This window comes from Lagopus muta, chromosome 4, assembly GCF_023343835.1.
Source record: "Lagopus muta isolate bLagMut1 chromosome 4, bLagMut1 primary, whole genome shotgun sequence".
Taxonomy (NCBI): Eukaryota; Metazoa; Chordata; class Aves; order Galliformes; family Phasianidae; genus Lagopus; species Lagopus muta.
The window spans coordinates 49,143,861-49,158,407 of NC_064436.1; the positions used below are offsets into that span (position 1 = coordinate 49,143,861).

General features: G+C 37.4%; 1 protein-coding gene across 5 annotated transcripts in view; it reads right to left on the reverse strand.

Moving 5' to 3' along the window:
• The window catches only part of NSUN7 (NOP2/Sun RNA methyltransferase family member 7), a 33,064-nt gene that overhangs the window by 5,824 nt on the left and 12,693 nt on the right, over positions 1-14,547 (reverse strand). For 3 of the 5 annotated variants that reach the window (XR_007376225.1, XM_048941325.1, XM_048941324.1), the window contains exons 2-12: positions 11,035-11,160; positions 9,642-9,994; positions 9,180-9,238; positions 7,778-7,908; positions 6,390-6,542; positions 4,879-5,062; positions 3,892-4,102; positions 3,117-3,260; positions 2,282-2,383; positions 1,675-1,789; positions 124-241 (exon numbers count right to left, since the gene is read on the reverse strand). Coding sequence is in view for 4 of the 5 variants with exons in the window: in XM_048941325.1 (XP_048797282.1) it covers positions 124-241; positions 1,675-1,789; positions 2,282-2,383; positions 3,117-3,260; positions 3,892-4,102; positions 4,879-5,062; positions 6,390-6,542; positions 7,778-7,908; positions 9,180-9,238; positions 9,642-9,840 (1,416 nt within the window). In the remaining variant the exon portion in view is untranslated. Of the gene's footprint in view, positions 1-123; positions 242-1,674; positions 1,790-2,281; positions 2,384-3,116; positions 3,261-3,891; positions 4,103-4,878; positions 5,063-6,389; positions 6,543-7,777; positions 7,909-9,179; positions 9,239-9,641; positions 9,995-11,034; positions 11,161-11,485; positions 11,716-14,547 lie in introns of those variants that run through there. The other 2 variants (XM_048941326.1, XM_048941327.1) reach the window with 2 other exon arrangements.

A 14,547-nucleotide genomic window follows, 5' to 3' on the forward strand; every position in this document is an offset into this window, starting at 1 on the left:
CAACTCTTTGGTTTTTTCAAGAAATCTTAAAAATTAATTATTTTCACGTGTTCCATTTATGTATTCCTTTTGTGGAAAATGACAATTGTTCTCTTCTGTGATTTTAAATTTTAGTTTTCTTACCTCTCTTGCTATAACAGCCAGAAAACAGCCGCTGGAAATTTCCGATGGTTCTATTTTGAAAAAAGAATCAGTGCTGGACTCTGGGTTGGAGCAAGCAGGAAGAACAGGAGGAATCAGTCTGACAAAAAGAAAGAAATGACCAAGAAATAAGAATATACAAGGAAAAAAAACACGGATACATTAAAAGTGATTTGTAAAGCATGTCTTGCAAATGAAAGTTTTATAAAACCTATCTTCATTCTTTTTTAAAAAGAAGGGCTAATCAAGACATGAGAATTAATCTTTTGAGAGTTATTTTCAATATTAAATTACATTAACCACCAGATAATGAATGTATATCAACATAATTAAGAATTGCATTCTTTCTTGAGTCTGCCATAGCTGGATAATCGAGTTGTCCAGGAACGTGGGAATGCTCTGAAGGCGCTCAGCAGTACATAGAAATTATAAAGAGGTTGACTTTGAGTCAATAAGTGTATGTTCTTAATAAATAATTTAGGTAAGCTAGATATCCTATTTGCCATACTCAACTACCAGGGCTCCAGCTGTTTTTTTTTTCAATTTACTGTTTTGTGATGCATCAACAAGGCAGGAAGGAAGGAAGTCTCCTTTTCCCACATTCCCCCTACACTCCAGCAACTCCCAGCTGTTACAAAACAGACGGCAGTGATTTGGTTCATGAGGCCAAGAACAAGTCTGTCACAAGACAGAAGAGTATCTGTGATGATCCCAAAGGATATTTTATCAGCATGACTTGTTTCTTTCAGAGCTGCTATACTCTGAGCACAGGTGCTCAGAATTTTTCACTGGGTTCTGTATTTCTAGTAAACTGAGTTACCTCATGCTAAGAGAAATGCATGAGGAACGATGATAAGGAATACTTACATAAGGAAAGCTTGAGCTTTCACCTTAAGACAAGCATGATCACACTGTATCTCATTTATGGTATTCTGTTACTGCTTTGTCTACACTGGCTGCCAGCACCTTCATGGTACTGGGACAAAAATCCAAGATCTGTGCGTGACAGTGAAGGATGAGCTAATTACAGAATCATCATTTATGAAGTTCCACCCATCCTCAGCCACAAAATTGCTGAGTTTTGCAAAAAATTCCAATGCACTTTTACGTTGCCTATTATCTGTGATCATCCAGTATTTCAAAGCAAAAGTGTGATGTGGTGCTATGACAAGTTTCATGATATTTCTACAAAACACTGAAGAGGTTTTAGGATTTCTGAGAAATTTTCTTATGGGAGGTTTTTTGTCTCAGACAAAATTTTTTTCCTGAAGAAAAAAAAAATCAAAGCTCCTGAAAAAAAACCTTTTTTTTTTATGAATTATTCTGTGATATAAAGAAATATAAGTTCTCTTCTAATGGGGGAAAGCAATAAATGAAAACATTAGGAACAACTTAATGTCTCTTATCATCGAAAAGAATGGAATCAGAGACAGCTGAAGCTGATATTGTTAATCTAATACAAGACACAGGTTGGACTAGGTTAAGAACTATGCTACTTCAAGTTTTATATAGACAAAACTATTCATAACATACCTGAATGGTTTTAGTTTTTTTCCTTTCACACAAAATTCCAGTGCTTTTTGCACTACTTGTTCATTCTCTTCTGGGTAAACTGAAGAAGTGCAGTAAACAATAGATTGTACTTGAACTACAAAAGAAGATTTTAAGAGACTTCAGTGTTAAAATCCTTGAAACACAGTGGTTTAGTAAGGACTAAAACCAGTATGAAAATTATGCTTTATGCTATTTTTACCAATAAAATATGCTCTCCTGCACGTGAGCTTTTTAACAATTGAAATCTTTTCAAATACTGGCAGATTTCAGCACAAATTCAGGGCTGTCTTTTCACACATCTGCTAAAGAAAAGGCAGAAGAAAGTGGCAATTTGAAGATAGACTACATTTACAACTTAGCTAAAATGAGCCTGACTCATGCAGTTGTTTATGCTGTTGTATTAATGGCTGGTGAATATCACAACACAAAAACCCTTGCTTGAAGAAATCATTATTTGGAGGTTAAACATTTACTGTTAACTCATAGACTAATCGGTGTATCTTTAATGATATAAATCTGGTTGTAGTACAATCAAATTGACAGTATAAGAAAATCTTTTCAGGAACCTGCCTGCCAGCACACTTACATTTCATTGCATGCATCAACTCATTCAGCTGCCTCTCAGCAAGAATACAGAGTTTATCCTTAGACACAGATCCTTGGTAGAGGTCTTTCAGCAATCCTGCATCTATATACAAAGAGTTGTCATTTATTAACATGGCTGCTCTTGGTCTTGTCTTAACATTCAGTTTGCACAAAAGGCTTGGGTAGCAGACCTGATGGTCACTGGTACAGTGAGAAGGCAGGCCTTACGGATTATGATACCACGAGTGCCTAAGCAATTCTTTCCTTGTCAAGTTTACCTCTAATTGCTACTGCCTCTTCTTTGTTTCTGTTTAATGAAAGCTGAACAATGAGTATTACAAATAGTCATTAAAGGAGTGTGATTAATAAAAAATCATGTACTCGTATATTGACATAAATTTTGTCTTTTTGCTTGAAAAGGAAGGCAATATATACTCTTCTCCCCAGAATAACCCTCAAACTTCATGCCACTGACTTGAAATTGCCTTCACAAAATGCTCCTAGCCCTTCAGTGCCACACAGAAAGATTTTGTTTTCTTATTAAGAATTCTAAAGTAGGACAAATACATCCTGCTCACTTTATATGGAAAAATCTGAGTAATTGATTATACATTATTCTCTTCTGTTTTTCCATTGTAGTCTGCATATATGTCAGACACAGAGAATTATGCAAGTCATTAATATATCTTTTATAGTAGTTTAAAGGAAGTTTTGTGCGTGTTGTTTGTCTTTTAAAAAGATTACATTTTATCAGAGCAGCTGTATTGTTCAAATCACAATAGCTAAGGAAATATTTCTACCAGAAAGCATGCATTAGCTATGGTATCAGAAGTTACCTCCATGTTCAGTCAAAATAAAATCTATTGGATTACTAAAACTCAGCCCAGAGCACTGTGGTATCAACAAAATGACTTTTGCGTTTTGAAGCCTGGGATCTTTCAGTTCAATCTCAGTGAAGTCTTCATGCAACAACTGAATATCTGAAATAAAACAAAAAGGTGGGGTGGTTAACTCAGCAGTTCAACACTAAAGCAAGCCTGCCTAATTTTAAAGTGATGGGGTTGAAGAGACAGCAATGTTACACAAAATTCCACAAAGCTACAGCCTGCTCGACCAGACCCCCCAACATCCCACTGATTTCAGGCAGACTGAGTGATTAAGCCTTAGCATCTTCCACTGAAGAGACTGCTAATTGGCATTGCCATCTTGTTACTGTTTGATCACATCTTCTGGGTAAACTGGACAAATGTATAAATTTTGGATTAGCAATCTCAGAAACAGGTAGAAATCAACCTGAAAAGCAACAGACAAGACACCAGATACACAGATGCCGCAGTTTGCAGATCCCAGCCATTACACAGGAACTACTTATGTGGAGAACTTCACTGTAACATCTCAGGAATCTGGATAATCTGCAACCTTGTTGAGCCTGATTGTAGCTAAGGAGTTGTCAGTTCACTCTATGACAAAAATAATCTATTACTACCCTCCCAAATCTTCAAAGAAGGGATCTCTAAATTCTGATAGATTTATGACCCGTTTATAGTTATCACAAACTCCATCAAAATCTATTTACAATACCTTCAGCATACCAACTGTTTCAACACATACTTTTGCATCCCATGTGACTGAACAAGTCTCCCAGTTCAGCTGCTTTTGCAGAAGTTTTTACACCACAAACAAAAACTGTGGATGTGCTGTGATTTCTCAGTGCCGACATATGAGCGACGGTGAGGTGGGAACCCAGGTGAGCCACAATAACATCATCATCTGTACTCAACAGCGCCTGCACAGAATGTACAGCAAGGCTGCGAGACTTATCCTATAAAACAGTGAAGCAAAAATTCAGCGTTACCAACTATTTGGGTTTCTCTGAGCATCAATCTTTTCCAAATTAGGAAATTAATTCGCTATTTTCATGATAAATAGAGAGGAGAGAAAAAACTAATCACATACAGTGGCTAATATGGAATTTTTAAGAAGACAGAATCAAGCATCTCAAGTCAAAATCACTAAATTTCACTTAAATCAGAAGGCTCTGGGCAATGCGATCATGGAAGGTGCTCCTGCCCATGGCAAGTTGGGTGGAACTGCATTTTTAAAGGTCCCTTTCAACTTCAACCTTTCTATCATTCCTGTGATTCTATGATCCTTCTAACCTGAATTATTCTGTTCTGTTTATCATTATCCCATCAGAAATATTCATAATATTCCTCTTCAGCTGCAGGACATGAATATTTGCATACTGTCATCTTCTAACTGGGGATAATGTACACTGAGATACACAGAAACTTTCCTCATATTTTCAGAAGTGCAACCACATTTTCAATCACTTTTGACATTTTTAAAATTAATTTTACATTTTATTATTGTAACTGTAATTATGAATTATGAGTACTAATATTGTCATGCAAATCTTAATAAATGAACTCTGTTTCTGAACTTCTGATTTTTAAACATGTCCAAAAACTTCTCAAAGTATGTTTCTGCCTGCCTGATGTAATAGGGCAGGCACACAGCACATGACCTTACTTGAATGTAAAGCATCATTTTGTTTTGCAGGTTGATATTACTCACTCAAGGGTGGCACCAACTCACCTGCAGTAAGAGCTTGCAATCTGCAAATAGATCTAAATTAAGCAGTTCGTCTTTAAGAGAGGAAGGGAAAAACAAGACGTTGTGGCAATGCTGGTCCAAACAGTATGTGTAACCGCTCAAGTCTGACACAGATTCAACTTCAGTGAATCCCTTACTCTTCAGATCTCTGAAGACATCTTGAAGGCTGTTAACATACAGTTCTGACCATTAAATGTACACCACCTTCATAAGCAACATAAGTCACACTGATGTTGATCACTGACTTTTATTTCTTCGATGTCTACACGGGTGTACACATCCCTACACCTGTGGCTGCATAAGACATACTGCATCTGTGTATAAAACATCTGTATAGATTACACACACACACGTAAAATAGTAGTACTATCTGACACAGGAGGGGAAATCACACTACTGCAGGCTTTGAGGTTCTTGTTTTGACTCCTAAGTTAGTAAGTGAGATAACACAGATGAAGAAGGAGCTGTGTGTCTCCAGAGAAAGATTCAAAGCAGCAATATATAGATGTCCTTGAGCTCAGGAGACCCTGTAACAAATTTACTGCCAGAATAGCTTGGTTCTTCTAATTGCTTTCAACATATCCCAGTTTGCCAATGAATTTAACAATTACTATCTGAAGTAATTCTTGTGTGAATGTAATAAAGGCATAAATGCTGAGGTTTGCAATTCAAATATCATGAAGGTTTAAAGGCATATATACCAAAACTTGAATGTTAAATTGCAGTTTTAGACAGTGCTATGAGCTTATGTGGTGTTTCAAAGGTAGGGTCAACACTGCAGCCTTTAAATCTCAATCTGAGCTAAAGGGTGAAAGATTGCAGTCAGACACTTTTTCTTAAGAAAACCATAACCACCTACAAGCACAGAGTATTGGTCCAAGACAAAAGTATTAAAAACTCCTGAGTACATGATAAAATGCATTATTTGTAATAACAGAATGGATAACGAGACTGGAAACACCAGCCTTACACGCTTGATGACACAGTGAATGATGATTAAAAGAATCATTAATATTTGACACAATCTTTACATAATAAATACTGCTTCGAAGCATTTTATCTGTCTTAGCACCCTCTGCCAAGGTTATTTCTTATACCAATATGCACAGAATGGCTTAGGTAGGAAAAGAACTTGAATATCACCTGCTTTTTACAAAATTTTCTCTGATTTTCATCACGGAATTTATTTGCTCTTGTAGGGAGATCAAGTCAGGAAAAAAAACTACTTGTTTGGTGAATATCCTCGTAAGAAATAGTCTGTAACAAACTCTTTCATATCTTCCATTTACAGTTCATTAATACAGTTACTGCAATATATAGAAACTTTAAAACAAACAACCAGCATAGTCCAACATTGTTCTACTAAGCAGGACTTTTATAAGAAATTTAAATTACCAGCAATCAACTAGCCAGGAATTTTTACAAGAGTACAGCAAACTATCCGATCACATATGTAAAAACTAAAACATTAGATGACACTTTTAAGATGTTACCTGGTCTTCAATGTGTTTATCCAAGCACATAAAGGCAAGGCAGAAGCTCTTTGTTCGTGCTTCCTTATAGTTTCTGGTAGAAAGTGTTCAATTGAAAGAGCATCATGCTTGATGCGACATCTTGCTAGTGCAGCTGCCAATTTGATCCTAAACCTAAAAAATATAGTCATAAGCTTACTATGTTTTTTAAATGTTGGCACCGACTACTTACAGGCAACATTTCTATTAAAAGTCTCTTGCTTGGATATCAACAGCGAGATCTCGCTTTGCAAGCTCATAGAGAAATATATAGGTGCAGGTATTTTACTGCAGAGCAGATGGCTGAGACTACTGCCTTTCAGTATACACAGGTCTGGAATTATGGCAGATGAATACAAAACAAATCTCCAAAAGTTGTGAAAAATAAAATATTAAAAATTGGAGGGGGAGAGAAAATATGGATTCAGAACTGCAATCTACAGAATATAATCACACTTTTGCTGGAGATTCAATGATTGAAATATAAGCATAAAGAAAGGAGACCTCTAACAAGTAGAGAAATGACAGAATTGTGATGGCAGCCAGGAGGTGGTTTTGTTATTACATGAAAACGTCAGACTGAATATTTCTGGCCCTTTCTTCCCAAAAGCTTTATGCCTATTTATGATGTGTGATACTTCAGAACAAATAAAATTTATTAGTGTTAAGATATATCACTGCCTGCCCTCCTTGCACATAGGGTGCTCCTGAAATTTTAGGGCTATTCTACATCTAGCAGTACAATTCTGTCTAAGAAATGGCAGAGACTTAGGAAATGTACACTTGAACACTCCTTAAAATGTTTATTTTACCTATTGTCTTTTTTTCCCTCTCTAATTACTTAATACGCATTTAACAAACTTTCATAATAGCAGTATTGCTAAATAAAGGAACGCTGTTCCATTCTATAACCCTTTGGCACTTGACTATTACATTCACATTTTTGAGTGTAACATTTATGATACACATTGATGCCTTTTGTGCAACGTATTTATGAGTGTTTAGCAAATGTATGGTGAACTATACAATTTATGAATGAGTGTAGATATATTTATGAATGTTTGCCAATTATTTCATTTATTTTTTCCTAAAATTATATGAAAGTAGTTTCAAGAGCTACAGAATAAGCTACCTATTTCTAGTAAAATAATTTGCAATATAGGTTGTTAGCAATGTTTTTCTTATTACAGGAGTAAGAAAGTTTCCCTTCAAATCACTTTCTCATCAAAAATTAAAAGAAATTTTGCGAGATTTCAAGATAAAAGGTATCTGCAATATTCAACGTCAGGGGAAAAAAAGCAGTTGCTATAAAATTCTGTATTTCTGCTATTATATACCACCACCAACAACAAAATTCTTAGCACATGTACCTGAATAGAAAATTCTCTATTTCCTGAACTTCTGCTATAGGTTCCTCCTCATCAGATATCACTCGTGCTTCAAACTCTCTGTCTTGCAGGTCGTAAAGCATCACAAGAAGCAGGCTGGTTAATTCATCCGGCTGCAACAGAAGAACAGCTGAATAGAGAACAAGGCACTTTGCCTCATTTCTGGAAAACAAAAGTCCATATCAAGCAGTAGTCTCCTGTGTAAGACACAGAACAACTCCAATGAAACACATTTTTTTTCTGTCAGTTTCTTTCAGAGGATTCTTTGGGTATAGTAACAGATGAGCTCAAGCCATTACATCACAAGCATTCAAAACAATGGTAAAATCTCCTTCCCATGCATGCCTGAACTTAGGCAGCAATTCCTTCTTAAAGACAGGCATTACCAGCGCTGCCATTACCCTTGGATACATCTTACCTTCTCAAAAGTATGACTGATACAAGCTAGAAAACTCAAGTTACTAGAAGCACGCCATCAAACACAAAATGTAATTGCCTAAGTCTCATCACCTTGCAAAAACAAGCTGAAAATCAAATGTTACTGCTGGATCATTTGCCTGATCACATCAATCTATGCAATTAACATCAGTTCAAAATAATGTTGTAATTATCAAAAAGCATCAAAGGCACCACAGAACAGAATAACAGGTTATTCTGCCTTCTCCAGATTTTCTTTTCATAACACAGTTTGCCCAGGAAATGAAAACTGGGTTCAGTGTTTCCTTTTGTCTGATATGGTTCACTCTACACTTTCCACTCACAAGATGATTCAAGTGGGATGGAAAGCACTGAGTGCTGTTCTTTATTTTATCCAAAGCACCACTCAGTGTAAAGACAAGGGGAACCAAGTTAGAATCCAAAAGCTTCACTTTGCTTCTTCAAAAGCCCCAGTCTCTGTACTTGGGCAATCCTTGCTCTTTGTACTCACTAAAACCGGACAAACCATACAATGCATTCAACAGAAAGCTTCACATGAAAGAGAAGAGGACAAAAAGATCTTTGCCTGCAGGTTTGGTTAGGATGCTCCTGAGAGCTTGCAGAGATTTTAAACTACCTTGTCTTGTTCAAGAAATAGGCAGAACCCAGGAGTCAAACTCCCTGGACAAGTACCACAGTTGCTGGTATCCTATTATGTGACTTTTCCTGGCTCATGGACAACATCACACAGCTAGTAATACAGTGCAGTAAGCATTATGATTCATTCTCAGTTTCTTTCTCTGAAGATAATTCCCAGCATTGGGATGCAACATCAAAGAATCTCACTTACAGCTCATCTAGAAGACTGGAGATTCATAGTTTGGACAACTAATGAAAAAAGAATAGACATATTTTGATCTCAGGTTACCATATGGAAAGAACTGTCTGAAATAAAATGTTCACTTACTATTGAATGACATGGGTAAGCATGACTGTCTAGCAGTATTTCTTCAAGGAGATCTTGATCTGGGAAAAAAAAAAAAAAAAAAAGAAGAAGAAGAAAACATTGACAAGTTGTACTATGAAATACTAAATTATATGCAAGAACAGCAAATATTTACAAAATAGTAGAGAAAAATCTGAAAGTTTGAACATCATAAATATTAAGTGAAAGTTTACTCATGTACAGTAACAACTCTAATTACCTTAGAAGTACAGATTTTAAATGTTTGATTCTATAAAACATAACAAACACTTAGTTATATTTAAATATTTGAGGGATACTACAAGTCTAGTACTAAATCACTACTTAATTTACAAAAGATTACCCAAATCTCTGTCATCAGGCAGAAACTACATAGTTTTATTCATGTACTTCTCTTTGCCACATCATTTCTACTGACAATTCTTGGAAAAGTTTAGTACTTACATTTCAGAGCACTGAAAGCGAGTTCGTAAGATAAACGCTGGGAATACTCATCTTTAAGAGTCAGCATGGGAGATACTGAGTCATCACCATATTGCACTAACATTCTATCCTTTGGCTTTTTATTATGAATGCTGTGAAAAATCTTAGCTGCGTTTATGTATACAGAATCATGACAGACATTCTTTTTAATCAGAGTCATTGTTCTTTTCTCAGCAGCTCCTTTTTCATCTGAAATTTTCTTTTCACTCAAGTTTCTCAAGTATAATTTCTAACATCCTCATGAAAAGACACCAAGTTACTTTTAGAACCCGGCACTTCTGCAGTTGTTGATTGTGCAAGTGCAAGTCACAGTCCTGAAAAAAAAATCCAAAACAAAATAAAAGTTTGCATTGAATTGTGAAATTTTCTTTCACTAGAATACTCTTTTACCTTCATTTTCAGGTTTTCAATAGAATTCATTTGTTTTTAGGCACTAACCCTGCAAATACATATATACTTGTGTAAGCCTATCAACTTCCATACCCTAGAGAAGTACTTTTAGTAGTTTACTTACCTTATTTATTTTTACTAATACAGATACAAGGAAGACTGGTTACTCGTTTCCAAGAATCTAGTGCATTATAATAAATAACCCTAAAGAGATTATAGAGATCTGATTTACCCTACAGGCTTTGGTTATTGTACTGTGCATTTATGACAATGCTTAGAAGCCAGGTCAAATGTTCAGAACAGGGCTAGCTATGCCAAGACAAATCTAGTGATAGAGCAAAGATATACATACATTAGTTTACCTGTCTAGGGAAGAATACTAGAGAACAGAAACACAACAGAACCACGCTGAATTGTAACACAGAAAAATAGCTGTGTGTATTTTAGCTCCCCTAACATTTGAGAAAAATTACATGCCTCTTCTCCTGTGATAATACCTGCTTAGCATCCGGTTTTCCTCTACCCTTTATTCTTCCCATTCACACAAAATGTACCAGAGAATGAGGAAAGTAACACGCTGGCTGGGAAGAAGGCGGATCGTAAACTGCTCCTTCTCTAGCAGGCAGCCATGAAATACCCCTGGCTAAGCCAACAGTCCCGAGCTCAAGCTCTTTTCCCAGCCTTGGTGATGCTCAGGCCATCTCCCCCCAACCTCTCCAAGTCTGGCACAAGTCAGCATCTGTCCAGGACAGCCCGTAATTCCCTAGCAAATGGCTCTGAAGTACAGCTGGGAATAAGTAGAGGAGGGAGAAAAGATCCATTCCATTTGTCTGTGGAAAAAATGAGTGAACCTCAAGCAGATTACTCAGTTGAGAAAGGAAAAATAAAGACAAACATCAGGTTCCCAAAGATGCAGCTCAGGACAACGCTGGTTGTGAAAAAGGACAGGAAAGAGTCTTCTCACCTTCTGCTTCCAAGGCATAACCCACTGTCCCAGTTACAACGATCAGGAAGTTCTGTTAGCACAGCAGTTCCACGAGTATTACCCGCAGCATCACAAAGCAAGAGGGACATTGGTTGTGGCCATTATCTGTACAAAGGGATGTGAAAATTTCTTCTGAAATCATTGGTATGACAGAAGCAGGCAGCCTCTCTGCCCGCAGTTACTGTTACCCAAGGACAAACTGCAGCAGGAAGGTAGGAAGGCTGCAGGCTTCCAGGAAGAAAGCAGCGAGCACAGAGCTGTACATAAGCTGCATGGGAAGGAGCGATCTGCTGAACACCTGCCTGCTGCCCCCATGGGACACCCACCCTGTACAACTGCCTTGAGACCAGCAGGTTCAAACCTTTAAAGATTCTCCAACCATCACTTCCCAGTACGAGAGACACGCTGCCCTGTCAGCCAGCACACTTACCGATGGAGAAAAATGGGCACGGGCTCCTCCAGCAGCCATGGGAGCGAGCACCTGGCTGGCCCTGCTGAGTCCCAACAGCCCACACCTACAGGTGCCAACCCAGCCTCATGCTGCCAGGTCGGACTGCACCACTCTCCAGGGCTGGGTGGGGAGGGCAGAGCTGGGCTTTCTCCTGGCAGCTTCTGCTTCCCCAGCTCCCCTCTGGGAGTGTGCCGTGGCAGGGATGAGGCCGCGATGTGAGGGGCTGCAGAGGCAGAGCTCGTGCTGGAGCTCTCTGTGGTTCACATAAGGCACCAAAAAGCCACAAAGCAGTGCCAAGAACCGCCTTGGCAACAGCATGCGTGTGTCCATGGGAGCTGTGTTTCCCAAGGGTTACCATGGCAGGAGCTCTGCAGAAGACCCAGTCTCTCCGTGGCAACAATGTCTCTCACTCTCCCTTTCTTGTGGTGTCAGCGGTCAGTGGTTTTTTTTTTTAACATTTAAATCCCCAAACAGCATGAATTCCTGTAAATTCAGTGTCTGCTTAAAAAAAACACACCTTATCTACACTTGGATAGATAATTGCATTAGAACATCCCAGTGTTGGACAGGGTTGGGAATCCTGGAAATACACAGGAGTAACCCCATTTACCAGCCCTATCACTATCCATCTGTACTTGAAATTAGCAGCTTGCTCTTGTTAATTGCACAGGTGTCTTAACTATCTCAACCTCTGCATTGATTTGGTCTTGAAGGACATAGACAGATCAGGCCTTTATTTGCAGCCAGACTTTCAAATTGTTTACATCAAGAATCTTTTATTGAAATTACTCCTAATAATAAGTGAGCCATAATCTTGCAAAAAATACACTTCACTCCTATAAACCTTGTTCACTTTACACTGCTTTATCACTGCTCTTAAGGGCAAAATTGAGATTCTGTTGAATAAAGGAAAACAGTAAAAAAAATTGATTTGGTTAAAATCCACGTTCCAGACTAAAAAAAGGAAGCTGAAAAGTGCAGAACAAGAATTATTCTTAGTTTGCTAATAGTTCAATTGATTTTCTCTGTTTTGGATCTGCTGTGTGCTCTGGAGACGGTGATGCTGTTACTACAGCAGCAATTGCAAAGGCAATCATGCAGACTGAGTAAACTTTGCATACAGCAGTTCAAACAAGTATTGGATCCCTTCTGATGAAGGGGAGGAGTACGTGATGACTGTGTTGTTCGTATCAGTGAAGAACTACACCAGCAACAGCATAGATGGAAATGAGGTTTTTCTGCTATTTCCTTTTGTCCGAATAGATAGGGCAAGACTATTTAAAAGCCTGACTGGAAATGACTACCTGATTTCACAGCTGTTTCTGTACAACTCTCACAGTCAAGGTACTATTTATGAAGCATAGAGGTGATCCACTGCTCTTCTGCTCACCAGGGCAGGTGCTGCTGGCCATTGGCTACAACAGGCTGCTCTCTGGCCTCTGCAGTACTCTGCAAACTCCACGCTCACTTTCTGCTCATATTGCATTTTGCCAATTACTGCTGTTTTTTTTCTGCCACTTTTTGTTCACCCTTCTTTTCTGCACTAAGGATCTCCTGTGCAGTGATGGATCTCAAGTTGCCTTTTTAAAGGCAATAAGAATTTCTTGTACTAAAATAGTTCTGAAAGGGCTTAATCCTCTCAGTGGAATACATCTGAATTCTTCAAAAATATGCTACTGAGACACTAAATCATTTGCAAGTATCTGAATAGTTTAAATATTGAAATAATTTCTTCAGATTCATATGAGCAGAAAATTGAAGAAGGATTAGAGAACAGTTTTCCTATTCAAACATCTGATGATTATATGAAATCATTACAAATGTTCAAATTAAAGCATAATGGAGTGGGACATGGCAGAATGAACAGGGAGATGCTGATGAGGATCTAAAAATTCTCTTCTTCTGGTAACACAACGTATGCACTGTAAAGCACTGCTGCATTGGCTTAGGCAGAGAAAGGTGTTTGAAAGCAGATTGCTTGGACTAGAGGAAAGTGAACTGCTACCAGAAAATAGAAGCAAGCAAATAGAGCTAAAAGTTGCTAGACAGAGGCTATCAAAGAAAAAGGAGCAGAGAAAAATGCAGCTTCCTATCGCAAATAAACAAGGCAAGAGGCCATCATTAGTAGCAATTATATATTTTGGCACTGATGACCTTAACTTTCCAAGATATCAAATGGTATGGTTAAAATTTGTGGTAAAAACACAGCCAGTGTATTTATTTATCTTTAATTTCATTGGTTTGTAAGTTATGTATGTATATTTCTTTTTTATTATTTACCAGGAAAAGTGCAAGTCTAAGTTCTTTGGTTCTGATGGTTATGAACTGGAAATAATATAACAATCTTTACTGCTAACCTTAGGATTCAACAGTGATTTTCTATTCACAGATACTTTTCATAAACATTTCCATCAGAGGCAAGAGCTCCTTTTGGCATGAATGGATAATTCTCAGAATAATACTGTTCAACAGATTAAAGTTTGACTTATCCATACAAAATCTTCTAAGATGTTGCTAAAATAAATGCAGCAGCATTTAAAACAATATTCCTTGAATTTTAAAACAGAAGAGCAACCAGTACAAATATTTCCTTCTGTAATCTAATTACAGCTCAAATGTAAAGATCTGATTGATATGTGTCACATCAATTGCCAATATTGGCAGTATATTAAGAAAAACAAAATTGTATACAAGCAATAGAAAACCCTTTGTACAACACAATATTTTGAGTTGTGTATGTACTAATAAAGCTGCAAAGATGTTAGCCAGAAACATCCAAGAAGATCCAGTAAAAAAAAAGTAAACCACACAATTTACATCAAAAAAAAGTAGTGATCATACAGTTTGCCAGTATGTAAGAGAGTTTGTTTTTGTTTTTTTTTTTTTACCTGTCAGGGACAACATGTTCAGGTTTTAGTGACATAAACAACTCATTTAATCTTCGTCTTGTACAAAGGTGAGCATATCTATACAGAATGGAAATCCCTGAAGCTATAAATACTTAAAGAACTGAAGCTTTAAAGATTTATGTCACTACAACT